Source organism: Oncorhynchus clarkii, unplaced genomic scaffold (genome assembly GCF_045791955.1).
Source record: "Oncorhynchus clarkii lewisi isolate Uvic-CL-2024 unplaced genomic scaffold, UVic_Ocla_1.0 unplaced_contig_4872_pilon_pilon, whole genome shotgun sequence".
In the NCBI taxonomy this organism is placed as follows: domain Eukaryota; kingdom Metazoa; phylum Chordata; class Actinopteri; order Salmoniformes; family Salmonidae; genus Oncorhynchus; species Oncorhynchus clarkii.
In genome coordinates this window covers 1-15,740 of record NW_027261029.1, presented here as the reverse complement: position 1 = coordinate 15,740, position 15,740 = coordinate 1, and the positions used below count along the sequence as shown (strand labels likewise).

Genomic DNA, 15,740 nt, shown 5'->3' with positions numbered 1-15,740 from the left:
TCTGTGTGCATAACAGTTGGGGTTCCTGCTATATTTGTCACGAACTGTATTTGCTTCCTTGGTTAGCCTGTCAAAAACACTGTCAATGGTCGCCCTGAATCGACGTTGCTGGGGGAGTTATTGAATAATTTCTCACCAAGGTAAACTTAACCAGTGTTTTTGAATTGTTAGTAACTAAGCTATAATAACTGAGCAATAGCAATAGCAAATAAATATGAAACCCCAGCATAGTTTAAATGGTGTGTTTGAGTTTGTGTACAGCATGCCTGATCCATGTTTTGACAGAGGTCCAGGATGTTGTTTGTGTGTACAGCCTGCCTGATCCATGTCTTTGACAGAGGTCCAGGATGTTGTTTGTGTGTACAGCCTGCCTGATCCATGTTTTGACAGAGGTCCAGGATGTTGTTTGTGTGTACAGCCTGCCTGATCCATGTCTTTGACAGAGGTCCAGGATGTTAGAGAAGCAAACCCTCCTTTAACTGTCATCACTGTGTACAGTTATTTCTGAACAAGTGTTTGTTCTAAACATTTAAGACTATGAATCATACTTGTTTTGATTGCAAATAATGAACTATTTGCATGGCTTCCATAAGAAAACGAATTGAATATTTATACTTATTTTTAAAGGTACATAAAGCATATACATTTACACAAGTGAATGACTGGTTGGTTAATGTTGGGTGAATAGAACATCAAAATATTTGACAATACCTACTTCCAGTGGGATCCTGGTCCTTTGTGGAAAAATATTAATCTGACATGTTTTATTTGATTGCCCTGTCCACTACAGTACCTCCACCACAGTATCTGCACCACAGTACCTCCACCACAGTACCTCCACCCCAGTATCTCCACCACAGTATCTCCACCACAGTATCTCCACCACAGTATCTCCACCACAGTACCTCCACCACAGTACCTCCACCACAGTACCTCCACCACAGTATCTCCAACACAGTACCTCCACCACAGTACCTCCACCACAGTACCTCCACCACAGTATCTCCACCACAGTATCTCCACCACAGTACCTCCACCACAGTACCTCCACCACAGTATCTCCACCACAGTACCTCCACCACAGTACCTCCACCACAGTACCTCCACCACAGTATCTCCACCACAGTACCTCCACCACAGTACCTCCACCACAGTATCTCCACCACAGTATCTCCACCACAGTACCTCCACCACAGTACCTCCACCACAGTATCTCCACCACAGTACCTCCGCCCTCCTCCTCCCATCATGGACCTGTATGAGGTCTTCACAGGAAGCAGGCTGGATGTCATCACTGAGGAGGTGCTGAGTGGAGACGAGGAGCGTGGGGAGGAGCACCAGAAGGAGGTGAAGGAGGAGGAGGTGAACAGGGATCTCCCTACCAAAGAGGCCTTCGTAGTGGTGTCAGAGAGAACAGAGACTAGAGAGTTGTCCTCTACCATCCAGCGTTTCTCCACGGATACCAGCGACTCTCTGAGGTCCGTAATACAACACCTGTTTTATTGGTCCATTTGCACAGATATTCTTTTTTTGGTTTGATGCTGTCACAGTACCCAACCTGATACACAACGCAAACATCACAGGCTGACAGGGGTACTTAGGGGTAAAGTGCCTTGTTCAAGGGCACAACTGTAGTAGGTAGTGTACAGGATCCTCCGGCTTCCGGCTCACTCCCTGAAGATTCCCCTTGCGGGCAGGGGTTCAGGGGTTCGAACCGGCAAACTTCTGGTTACTTGCCCGCCTCTCAAACCTCAAGGCTACTGCCACCAAGGTGTCTAATGCACTATGTATATAATCTTTGCATGACATGACGCACGCATCAATCATTTAATAATGGATACAATAAAGTGATCATCATCAGGTTTGAGGCGTATGTCCCGTCTTCAGATGAGGATGGAACTCCATCACCTGACAGCTCTGTGGACGGACACGATGACGTGTTTGAGGAGCACAAGGAGTCGGAGGTAAGGGGAGGGTGTGTGTTGTGTCGGAGGTAAGGGGAATGTGAGTGTTGTGTCGGAGGTAAGGAGAATGTGTGTGTTGAGTCGGAGGTAGGGGAAGGTGTGTGTTGAGTCGGAGCTAGGGGAAGGTGTGTGTTGAGTCGGAGGAAGGGTGGGGTGTGTGTTTTGAGTCGGAGGTAGGGGAAGGTGTGTGTTGAGTCGGAGGTAAGGGGAAGGTGTGTGTTGAGTCGGAGGTAGGGGAAGGTGTGTGTTGAGTCGGAGGAAGGGGAGGGTGTGTGTTGAGTCGGAGCTAGGGGAAGGTGTGTGTGTTGAGTCGGAGGAATGGGAGGGTGTGTGTGTTGAGTCGGAGGAAGGGTGGGGTGTGTGTGTTGAGTCGGAGGAAGGGTGGGGTGTGTGTTGAGTCAGAGAAAGGGGAAGGTGTATGTGTTAATTCCATGTGAATATACCCTTGATCTAGTCTGCCAGTCTGTGTGTGCTCTCCTGACAACTTCTACAGGCAGATTTGCACTCAGGCGACCCTTGACCCTCTGTAAAGAGTTCATTTCTGCTGTGCCTTCAGGACAAGGTGAATAACATCAGGACTAAGCTGGAGGAGAAGGTGGTGGAGATGGAGAACTTTGCAGGACATCTAGAAGAGATCTTCCTCACTGTGGAGGTACAACAACCACTATTACTGACACAACAACTACTATTACTGACACAACAACCACTATTACTGACACAACAACCACTATTACTGACACAACAACTACTATTACTGACACAACAACCACTATTACTGACACAACAACCACTATTACTGACACAACAACCACTATTACTGACACAACAACCACTATTACTGACACAACAACCACTACTACTGACACAACCACTATTACTGACACAAGAACCACTATTACTGACACAGGAACCACTATTACTGACACAACAACCACTATTACTGACACAACAACCACTATTACTGACACAACAACCACTATTACTGACACAACAACCACTATTACTGACACAACAACCACTATTACTGACACAACAACCACTATTACTGACACAACAACCACTACTACTGACACAACAACCACTATTACTGACACAACAACCACTATTACTGACACAACAACCACAATTACTGACACAACCACTATTACTGACACAACCACTATTACTGACACAACCACTATTACTGACACAACCACTACTACTGACACAACCACTATTACTGACACAACCACTATTACTGACACAACAACCACTACTACTGACACAACCACTCCTATTACTGACACAACAACCACTACTACTGACACAACCACTCCTATTACTGACACAACAACCACTACTACTGACACAACCACTATTACTGACACAACAACCACTATTACTGACACAACAACCACTATTACTGACACAACAACCACTATTACTGACACAGCAACCACTACTACTGACACAACCACTATTACTGACACAACAACCACTATTACTGACACAACAACTACTATTACTGACACAACAACCACAATTACTGACACAACAACCACTATTACTGACACAACCATTATTACTGACACAACAACAACTATTACTGACACAACAACCACTATTACTGACACAACAACCACTATTACTGACACAACAACCACTATTACTGACACAACAACCACTATTACTGACACAGCAACCACTACTACTGACACAACCACTATTACTGACACAACAACCACTATTACTGACACAACCACTATTACTGACACAACAACCACTATTACTGACACAGCAACCACTACTACTGACACAACAACCACTATTACTGACACAGCAACCACTACTACTGACACAACAACCACTATTACAACAACCACTATTACTGACACAACCACTCCTATTACTGCCACAATCACTATTACTGACACAACAACCACTATTACTGACACAACAACCACTATTACTGACACAACAACTACTATTACTGACACAACAACCACTATTACTGACACAACAACCACTATTACTGACACAACAACCACTATTACTGACACAACAACCACTATTACTGACACAACCATTATTACTGACACAACAACAACTATTACTGACACAACAACAACTATTACTGACACAACAACCACTACTACTGACACAACAACCACAATTACTGACACAACCATTATTAATGACACAACCATTGTTACTGACACAACAACCACTACTACTGACACAACAACCACTACTACTGACACAACCACTATTACTGACACAACCATTATTACTGACACAACCATTGTTACTGACACAACAACCACTTCTACTGACACAGCAACCACTATTACTGACACAACAACCACAATTACTGACACAACCATTGTTACTGACACAACAACCACTATTACTGACACAACCATTGTTACTGACACAACAACCACTACTACTGACACAACAACCACTATTACTGACACAACAACTACTATTACTGACACAACAACCACTATTACTGACACAACAACCACAATTACTGACACAACCATTATTACTGACACAACCATTATTACTGACACAACAACAACTATTACTGACACAACAACCACTACTACTGACACAACAACCATTGTTACTGACACAACAACCACTATCACTGACACGACAACCACAGTACACATAACAAAGACACATCCACGGGTTTTCAACCATGGATCTGTGAGCCAACCCCGTTTGGGAGCCCCTGATCATCGCTTCATGAAGCGTCTCATGTCTTTCAGGAGAATTTTGGTCGTCAGGAGCAACACCTGGAGCAGCACTGCAACGATGTTCTACAGACATTGTCCCATCGTTACGACGAGCGAGCCGCTGCGCTGGGGGAGGAGAAGAAGAGGAAGTTGGAGGCCTTGTACACTCAGCTGCTGGGCTGCGGACGCACCCTGGACGCATCCAAGGACCTGATTGAGACCGCCCAGGAACTGTACCGCACCGAGGACAAACGACTCTTTCTACAGGTCTGTTGTGGTGGGTCGGTCGTCACAATGACTTATTCAAGATTAAATCATTGAATTTAGCTTTATAACTTGCAATAACTTTGAAACGTTTAAAAGTTTACGATAACTTTGTTTTGCTCGGAGTTGTGTTTTTTGTTTGTCACACCATTCTGGGTAAACCCGAGAGACTGTCGGGAGTGAAAAGCCCAGGAGGCCGTTCCTGAGATACTGGAACCGGCACACCTGGCAATGACGATTACCACGTTAAAATGTGCTTCGGTCACTCGTTCAGCCCATTCTAACGTTTAATCGAATAGTAACTGAATGCCTCAATGCCTGTCTGCCTGCTTTATATAGGAAGCCACGGCAACGTGACTCACTTTCTGTAGGAGCGAACCATTTTCGCGAGCGGGGTGGTGTGGTGTACCTAATAAACTGGCCACTGAGTGTATATTCTGTGGTCTTTGTGATGTTTTAATCTGCCAGTTAAAGGTTTTATGAACCTTAAAATGTTAATGACCACTGGAGGAGTTGACTTTTGATGTTGTGAACTTTCCCTTGACAGGCTGTTATGCCCACCATGAAGAGGTAAAGTACTGAACGGAGATTAACACTGCTGCCTGAGAATACAACAGAACTATACTATACTATACTGTAAGGAGACTAACATTGCTAGCCTGAGAGTATAACCGAACTAGCCTGGTTCCAGATCCATTTTATATTTTATCCTGGTTCTAGATCCATTTTATCCTGGTTCCAGATCCATTTTATCCTGGTTCCAGATCCATTTTATCCTGGTTCCAGATCCATTTTATCCTGGTTCTAGATCCATTTCAGCCTGGTTCCAGATCCATTTTATCCTGGTTCTAGATCCATTTCAGCCTGGTTCCAGATCCATTTTATCCTGGTTCCAGATCTGTTTGTTCTCTTGCCAACACGCTTGATCCATTTGTGTTATCTTGTTGCTTGACCATGACCATAGGAGTTGGCAAGGCACAAAGAGATCTGGGACCAGGCTATAACAAAACTATGATAAGTGTTTGTTTACAACTGCATGGTAGTGAGTCTGGTTAATAACAGTGTAATCGTGTGATTTGCTGTGAACCGTGTAACAGCCTGATTAGGAGTGTTTCATGAGGATAATATATCAGGTTATGTTTGTCGTCAACGCTCATTCTGAAACCAAAATAGCTTCCGATCCTAATTAGCCAACTAATTCAAACTAATTTAAACTAAGCAGTATAATGAATGTGTTTGTTGTTGAATAGGGTTTGTTGACGTAGCTTATGTTTTGAATAGCATGACGACGCATGATGCTACATCCCAATGTTCATTTTCAGTGTCGTTTTAGGTGGGCTCTGTTCAGAAGGTTGCGACGTTACAAAACTTTCGGATAGAAATCAATTTTGTAAGAACAGGTATGATTTTTCATGGTGTAGAATCGGGCATCTTGTCAGCTCTATTCATTCCATTTCTATATGCAACGTTCTAAACGTTTCACCTCACTGAATACCGGTCTGTTTGTCCAATCAGAATGGAGAAGTTTGCTGACAGGTGTTTTGTTTGTCCAATCACAATCAAGGAGTTTGCTGATTGATGTTTTGTTTTCCTAATCAGAATTGAGGAATTTGCGAAGGAGAAGCCTGACCTGACGCTGGTGACCCCTCTGGAGTTTGACATGCCCCTCGCTGACCTGTCAGACGTCAAGACCATGATGGACTCCATCAACATCGTACCAGGTCTGATCAATCAATCAACCCATCCTTCCATACACCCACCCACCCATCCATTACAGGAGGTTGGTGGCATCTTAATTGGGGAGGACAGGCTCGTGGTAATGAGTGGAGAGGAATTAGTGGAATGGTATCAAACACACCCAACACATGGATTCTATTCCATTCTCTCCGTTCCAGACGTTATTAAGAGCCGTCCTCCCCTCAGCAGTCTCCACTGCCATCCATCCATTCATCCATTCGTCCATCCATCCATTCGTCCATTCATCCGTCCATTCGTCCATCCATCCATCCATCCATTCACCCATCCATTCATCCACCCATCCATTCATCCATCCCTCCATCCATCCATCCATCCATCCATTCATACATCCATCCATCCATCCATCCCTCCATTGATCCATTTGTCAAAACATTTTTATTTACGTTTTTTTACATCCCCCTCTGATCACATAATTCTATTCTTAAAACTGGTTTATTCAGAATAACGTAGTACATTTAATGTACAGACATTTCCATCCCATGATTTTTGGCCTCGGTTGATACATCTGAGATTTTTATTAACAAACTTGCGGTCGTGATTGGGAGTCCCATAGGGTGGCGCACAATCGGCCCAGTGTCGCCCGGGTTTGGCCTGGGGTAGGCCGTCATTGTAAATAAAAATGTGTTTTTAACTGACTTACCTAGTTAAATAAAGGTAAAATATTATATATATATATATATATATATATATATATATATATATATATTTAAATGTAATTAGATTTAGGCCATGGATGGGCAACTGGTCAATTTACAAAGTCTAAAATAAAAAACATATTTTTTTTGTATTTTGGGTGGGGGACTCAAACCATCCTATGCCAAAATGTCTAGAATTGCCGGAAATAAGAAGTAAAACTGCAAATGTTTCTCTTCGCCCCATGGCAATATGAGTAGAATTGCATGAAATGTGTTATACATTTGCAAAATCTTCTCCCCGCCCCATGGCAAAATGTGTAGATTTACCACATTCTTGTTTTAAAACGGCAAAATGTTCTCTACGCCTCATGGCAAAATGTGTAGATTTACCACATTCTTGTTTTAAAACAGCAAAATGTTCTCTACGCCTCATGGCAAAATATGTAGATTTACCGCATTCTGGTTTTAAAACGGCAAAATGTTCTCTACGCCTCATGCCAAAATGTGTAGATTTACCACATTCTTGTTTTAAAACGGCAAAATGTTCTCTACGCCTCATGCCAAAATGTGTAGATTTACCACATTCTTGTTTTAAAACGGCAAAATGTTCTCTACGCCTCATGCCAAAATGTGTAGATTTGCCGCATTCTTGTTTTAAAACGGCAAAATGTTCTCTACGCCTCATGGCAAAATGTGTAGATTTACAGGAACTTTACTCTAAAACGTTTTCTCTCCGTTGTCAAGAGGAGGGGCCGCTAAAATGTTTTTCTGGCAAGGTAGGGGTATGGATGTGGGTACGCAGACCCGCGAGCCACTGCAGGCCCCCCATGATGAGTTCAGATTGTTTTGTGGCCCCCACCCCCATCAAAGTTGCCCATCCCTGATTTAGACCAAGAGTATGAGCGTGGAACAGAGTAGAGCAGAGCCCCAGAGAAATCCTTCCAGACTCCAAACTCTACCTTTTGTATAAATGGAGGTTAGCTAGGGGAGTTGGGTTGCTTAGAAACAAATGACTTTGATGCAAAAGTGATTTCATTTCTCTGAGTATTTAATTACATTGGGCCACTGGAGTGACGAGTCAGGCACTTTTGAGTGATGCTTTCATTCTGCTGAAGTTTGACTGAGTCAATGATTGTGTCCCAAATGGCACCCTATTCCCCATATAGAACACTACGTTGGACCAGAGCCTATTTGTCAAAAGCAGTGCACTACATAGGGAATACAGACAATCTCCATGCTGCTTCTGTAGTTAATGATTGTAGAGGCTGGCTGTGATGTCAGTCTGTCTTGAAGAGAGATGATGGCTGTGATGTCAGTCTGTCTTGAAGAGAGATTATGGCTGTGATGTCAGTCTGTCTTGAAGAGAGATTATGGCTGTGATGTCAGTCTGTCTTGAAGAGAGATTATGGCTGTGATGTCAGTCTGTCTTGAAGAGAGATTATGGCTGTGATGTCAGTCTGTTTTGAAGAGAGATTATGGCTGTGTTCCTCAAATGGCACCCTGTTTCCTATATAGTGTTGACCAGGGCCCTGTTTCCTATATTCTGTTGACCAGGGCCCTGTTCCCTATATAGTGTTGACCAGGGCCCTGTTCCCTATATAGTGTTGACCAGGGCCCTGTTCCCTATATAGTGTTGACCAGGGCCCTGTTCCCTATATACTGTTGACCAGGGCCCTGCTCCCTATATAGTGTTGACCAGGGCCCTGTTCCCTATATAGTGTTGACCAGGGCCCTGTTCCCTATATACTGTTGACCAGGGCCCTGTTTCCTATATAGTGTTGACCAGGGTCCTGTTCCCTATATAGTGTTGAACAGGGTCCTTAAGGATCTAGTCCAAAGTACTGCACTACAGTAGGGTGTCATTAGAACCGGTCTGTGACATGTGTCTATCTTTGATTCACTTGGTGACTCACCTCAGACAGCTTTGTTTGGTTTCTCAGAATCTCTGATTCCACGGAAGGACACACATTTGAGAGAAGTTTCAAAATGTTTTAAAAATCCTGTAATAAAATAGTCTTAATCAAGTCCTTTGTGTTTAAAATTGTCTGTGGGGAGAGGCAGTGTGGAAATCAATGGAATAGAGTCACTTAGAAAAAGTGTCAAGACCATGAAATAAACCTCTGTGGAGGAAAATAAAACATCAATGCAGTACAAACTAATTGACACAAAGCTATTCCTCTCTCTCTGTAATGTCACGATCATGGTTCATTCCAGCCCCATCTGCCCCGGTCATCAACCCCCAGGTGTCTAACTCGGCCACGCGGACGTCTCTGCGTGTGTGCTGGAGCCTGTTCTCAGACGACTCTGTGGAATACTACGAGCTCTACTACAGACCTGTCCTGGAGGACACGCCGGCTGTAGACAGCACCAAGGGGCCTGACGGTAGCAACTAGTACAACCACCACCAGTACAACTTAGAATCAGGATGTAGAATCAGGACAGAGAATCTGAACTTAGAATCAGGACAGAGAATCAGAACGTAGAATCAGAATGTAGAATCAGAACGTAGAATCAGAATGTAGAATCAGAATGTAGAATCAGAACATAGAATCAGAACGTAGAATCAGAATGTAGAATCAGAATGTAGAATCAGAATGTAGAATCAGGACAGAGAATCAGAATGTAGAATCAGAATGTAGAATCAGGACCTAGAATCTGAACTTAGAATCAGGACAGAGAATCAGAATGTAGAATCAGGACCTAGAATCTGAACTTAGAATCAGGACAGAGAATCATAACGTAGAATCAGAATGTAGAATCAGAATGTAGAATCAGGACAGAGAATCAGAACGTAGAATTAGAATGTAGAATCAGAACATAGAATCAGAATATAGAATCAGGACAGAGAATCAGAATGTAGAATCAGGACAGAGAATCAGAATGTAGAATCAGAATGTAGAATCAGGACAGAGAATCAGAATGTAGAATCAGAATGTAGAATCAGAATGTAGCATCAGGACAGAGAATCAGAATGTAGAATCAGAATGTAGCATCAGGACAGAGAATCAGAATGTAGAATCAGAATGTAGAATCAGAATGTAGAATCAGGACCTAGAATCTGAACGTAGAATCAGGACATAGAATCAGAATGTAGAATCAGAATGTAGAATCAGAATGTAGAATATGAATGTAGAATCAGGACAGAGAATCAGAATGTAGAATCAGAATGTAGCATCAGGACAGAGAATCAGAATGTAGAATCAGAATGTAGAATCAAGGACCTAGAATCTGAACATAGAATTAGGACATAGAATATGAATATAGATTCAGAACATAACATAGAATCAGAACATAGAATATGAATATAGATTCAGAACATAACATAGACAGACATTCCAGTTGAATATTTCATGACATTATGGACCAACACTGAGATAATATATTGGGTGTACTATTTGGAATGTGCAATCTCTCTCTAAGAGGATTAATTTAATCTAATTTAATCAACTATTCCCCTATGAGGGAGACCATGGTTACTTTACTTAAAACCAACAGGTATAAGGCTTTAATAAGGCTTTATAATGCATTGTTGTAAATGATTGAAGTGAGTTTCTCTCCTCCTCAGTGTCTAATGTGAAGGTAAAGGAAACCCACTGTAGTGTAGGAGAGCTGCTGCCTAACGTGCAGTATGAGTTCTGGGTCACAGCTACCAATACGACAGGCATCAGCCCTGCCAGTGAGAAGGCTGTCTACGTGACAGGTAAAACCCTGGACCTGTTACAGGGAACACCTCTTTCAAACTGACTAACAGTGGCTTTCAATAGGAATGTGTCAGTGGAAGGCACAACTGAATACAATGGGCTGCACTATGCTCTCTCTCACCTCTTTTTCCTGCTCTCTCTCACCTCTTTTTCCCTCTCTCTCTCACCTCTTTTTCCTGCTCTCTCTCTCCCTTCCTACCTCTTTAAACCCCCTTTATCTCTCTCTCTCCCTACCTCTTTAACCCCCCTGTATCTCTCTCTCTCCCTACCTCTTTAATCCCCCTGTATCTCCCTCTCTCTCTCTCTCTCCCTACCTCTTTAATCCCCCTGTATCTCCCTCTCTCTCTCTCTCTCCCTACCTCTTTAATCCCCCTGTATCTCTCTCCCTCCCTACCTCTTTAATCCCCCTGTATCTCCCTCTCTCTCTCTCTCTCTCTCTCTCCCTACCTCTTTAATCCCCCTGTATCTCCCTCTCTCTCTCTCTCTCTCTCTCTCTCTCTCTCTCTCTCTCTCCCTACCTCTTTAATCCCCCTGTATCTCTCTCTCTCTCCCTACCTCTTTAATCCCCCTGTATCTCTCTCTCTCTCTCTCTCTCTCTCTCTCTACCTACCTCTTTAATCCCCCTGTATCTCTCTTTCTCTCTCTCTCTCTCTCTCTCTCTCCCTACCTCTTTAATCCCCCTGTATCTCCCTCTCTCTCTCTCTCTCTCCCTACCTCTTTAATCCCCCTGTATCTCCCTCTCTCTCTCTCTCTCTCTCTCTCCCTACCTCTTTAATCCCCCTGTATCTCTCTCTCTCCCTACCTCTTTAATCCCCCTGTATCTCTCTCTCTCCCTACCTCTTTAATCCCCCTGTATCTCCCTCTCTCTCTCTCTCTCCCTACCTCTTTAATCCCCCTGTATCTCTCTCTCTCTCTCTCCCTACCTCTTTAATCCCCCTGTATCTCCCTCTCTCTCTCTCTCTCTCTCTCCCTACCTCTTTAATCCCCCTGTATCTCTCTCTCTCCCTACCTCTTTAATCCCCCTGTATCTCCCTCTCTCTCTCTCTCTCTCTCCCTACCTCTTTAATCCCCCTGTATCTCCCTCTCTCTCTCTCTCTCTCTCTCTACCTCTTTAATCCCCCTGTATCTCTCTCTCTCCCTACCTCTTTAATCCCCCTGTATCTCCCTCTCTCTCTCTCTCTCTCTCCCTACCTCTTTAATCCCTCTGTATCTCCCTCTCTCTCTCCCTACCTCTTTAATCCCCCTGTATCTCCCTCTCTCTCTCTCTCTCTCTCTCTCTCTCTCCCTACCTCTTTAATCCAACTGTATCTCCCTCTCTCTCTCTCTCTCTCCCTACCTCTTTAATCCCCCTGTATCTCCCTCTCTCTCTCTCCCTACCTCTTTAATCCCCCTGTATCTCCCTCTCTCTCTCTCCCTCCCTACCTCTTTAATCCCCCTGTATCTCTCTCCCTCCCTACCTCTTTAATCCCCCTGTATCTCCCTCTCTCTCTCTCTCCCTCCCTACCTCTTTAATCCCCCTGTATCTCTCTCCCTCCCTACCTCTTTCATCCCCCTGTATCTCCCTCTCTCTCTCTCTCTCTCTCCCTCCCTACCTCTTTAATCCCCCTGTATCTCTCTCCCTCCCTACCTCTTTAATCCCCCTGTATCTCTCTCTCTCTCCCTCCCTACCTCTTTAATCCCCCTGTATCTCTCTCTCCCTACCTCTTCAATCCCCCTGTATCTCTCTCTCTCCCTACCTCTTTAATCCCCCTGTATCTCTCTCCCTCCCTACCTCTTTAATCCCCCTGTATCTCCCTCTCTCTCTCTCTCTACCTCTTTAATCCCCCTGTATCTCTCTCTCTCTCCCTACCTCTTTAATCCCCCTATCTCTCTCTCCCTCCCTCCCTCCCTCCCTCCCTCCCTCCCTCCCTCCCTCCCTCTTTAATCCCCCTGTATCTCCCTCTCTCTGTCTCTCTCTCCCTCCCTACCTCTTTAATCCCCCTGTATCCCCCTGTATCTCCCTCTCTCCCTACCTCTTTAATCCCCCTGTATCTCCCTCTCTCTCTCTCTCTCCCTCCCTACCTCTTTAATCCCCCTGTATCTCCCTCTCTGTCTCTCTCTCCCTCCCTACCTCTTTAATCCCCCTGTATATCCCTCTCTCTGTCTCTCTCTCCCTCCCTACCTCTTTAATCCCCCTGTATCTCCCTCTCTCTCTCTCTCTCTCTCTCCCTCCCTACCTCTTTAATCCCTCTGTATCTCCCTCTCTCTCTCTCTCCCTCTCCCTCCCTACCTCTTTAATCCCCCTGTATCTCCCCCTCTCTCTATCACTCTCTCTCTCCCTACCTCTTTAATCCCCCTGTATCTCTCTCCCTCCCTACCTCTTTAATCCCCCTGTATCTCCCTCTCTCTCTCCTTCCCTACCTCTTTAATCCCCCTGTATCTCCCTCTCTCTGTCTCTCTCTCCCTCCCTATGTCTTTAATCCCCCTGTATCTCCCTCTCTCTCTCTCTCTCTCTCCCTCCCTACCTCTTTAATCCCCCTGTATCTCCCTCTCTCTCTCTCTCTCCCTCCCTACCTCTTTAATCCCCCTGTATATCCCCTCTCTCTCTCTCTCTCTCTCCCTACCTCTTTAATCCCCCTGTATCTCCCTCTCTCTCTCCCTCCCTACCTCTTTAATCCCCCTGTATCTCCCTCTCTCTCTCTCTCCCTCCCTACCTCTTTAATCCCCCTGTATCTCCCACTCTCTCTCTCCCTCCCTACCTCTTTAATCCCCCTGTATCTCTCTCTCTCTCTCTCTCTCTCTCTCCCTCCCTACCTCTTTAATCCCCCTGTATCTCCCTCTCTCTCTCCCTCCCTACCTCTTTAATCCCCCTGTATCTCCCTCTCTCTCTCTCTCTCTCTCTCCCTCCCTACCTCTTTAATCCCCCTGTATCTCCCTCTCTCTCTCCCTCCCTACCTCTTTAATCCCCCTGTATCTCCCTCTCTCTCTCTCTCCCTCCCTACCTCTTTAATCCCCCTGTATCTCCCACTCTCTCTCTCCCTCCCTACCTCTTTAATCCCCCTGTATCTCCCACTCTCTCTCTCCCTCCCTACCTCTTTAATCCCCCTGTATCTCCCTCTCTCTCTCTCCCTACCTCTTTAATCCCCCTGTATCTCCCTCTCTCTCGCTCCCTCTTCTCCTCCCCGTCCAGTCCCATCTCCACCAGTCATCAGACAGAGGGAGTGTAGCAGTTGTCCGGAAGCCGCTCTGATTCGCTGGGAGTCAGGAAACACCAACCCAGTCGACTCCTACACCGTAGAGCTGATTGAGACAGGCACTGATGGACAGAGTGGGGTCACTGAGTAAGAATTAACGCACATGCACTCTCACACCCCCCCACACACTCACACCCCCACACACATGCACACTCACACCCCCACACACATACACACTCACACCCCCACACACATGCACTCTCACACCCCCACACACATGCACACTCACACCCCCACACACTCACACCCCCACACACATGCACTCTCACACCCCCATACGCCTGCAAGCACACACATACACACTCACACATAAACACACACACAGAAGTTTCAATATAAAATGCACATTTTAATTCACTTCCTATATTGACTAAACTACTCCCCATTGGCTCTCTCTGCAGGTCTGTAATGTGATTGGTTCTCCCTGCATGTCTGTAATGTGATTGGTTCTCCCTGCAGGTCTGTAATGTGATTGGTTCTCCCTGCAGGTCTGTAATGTGATTGGTTCTCCCTGCAGGTCTGTAATGTGATTGGTTCTCCCTGCAGGTCTGTAATGTGATTGGTTCTCCCTGCAGGTCCATCGTGGCTGTTCCTACCTGTGAGAGTCTGTAATGTGATTGGTTCTCCCTGCAGGTCCATCGTGGCTGTTCCTACCTGTGAGAGTCTGTAATGTGATTGGTTCTCCCTGCAGGTCCATCGTGGCTGTTCCTACCTGTGAGAGTCTGTAATGTGATTGGTTCTCCCTGCAGGTCCATCGTGGCTGTTCCTACCTGTGAGAGTCTGTAATGTGATTGGTTCTCCCTGCAGGTCCATCGTGGCTGTTCCTACCTGTGAGAGTCTGTAATGTGATTGGTTCTCCCTGCAGGTCCATCGTGGCTGTTCCTACCTGTGAGAGTCTGATCCAGCTGGAGTCAGGAAGACAGTACCTCATCTACGTCAGAGCTGTCAACATCGGAGGACCCAGTGACAGGAGCCAGGCTTTTACTGTCTCTACTACAGGTGAGAGGAGACCCCCATGTCCTGACACTGTAGTATGTTTAGTTCAGTGTTTTACTGTCTCTACTACAGGTGAGAGGAGACCCCCATGTCCTGATACTGTAGTATGTTTAGTTCAGTGTTTTACTGTCTCTACTACAGGTGAGAGGAGAGACCCCCATGTCCTGATACTGTAGTATGTTTAGTTGATGTTGTTCAAATATTATTCTGTCTCATAGCACCTTTATAGTTGTCAAGACCAAACAGTGAGGTTGTTACTGTGTGTTTTATAGTTGTCAAGGCCAGACAGTGAGGTTGTTACTGTGTGTTTTATAGTTGACAAGGCCAGACAGTGAGGTTGTTACTGTGTGTTTTATAGTTGACAAGACCAGACAGTGAGGTTGTTACTGTGTGTTTTATAGTTGTCAAGGCCAGACAGTGAGGTTGTTACTGTGTGTTTTATAGTTGTCAAGGCCAGACAGTGAGA

At 45.1% G+C, this 15,740-nt stretch overlaps 1 protein-coding gene across 2 annotated transcripts; it reads left to right on the top strand.

Moving 5' to 3' along the window:
- Positions 1-21: 21 nt before the first annotated feature.
- Positions 22-15,277, top strand: LOC139403858 (fibronectin type III and SPRY domain-containing protein 2-like; the record flags this gene model as incomplete). Of its 2 annotated transcripts, none has more annotated exon segments than XM_071147018.1 (11): positions 22-140; positions 791-1,478; positions 1,862-1,964; positions 2,521-2,616; positions 4,721-4,954; positions 5,499-5,521; positions 6,551-6,672; positions 9,559-9,726; positions 10,910-11,044; positions 14,215-14,365; positions 15,144-15,277. In XM_071147018.1, coding segments are annotated over 10 exon segments (1,396 nt in total), but the record flags the coding sequence as incomplete, so codon positions are not given.
- Between the last annotated feature and the right edge of the window lie 463 nt (positions 15,278-15,740).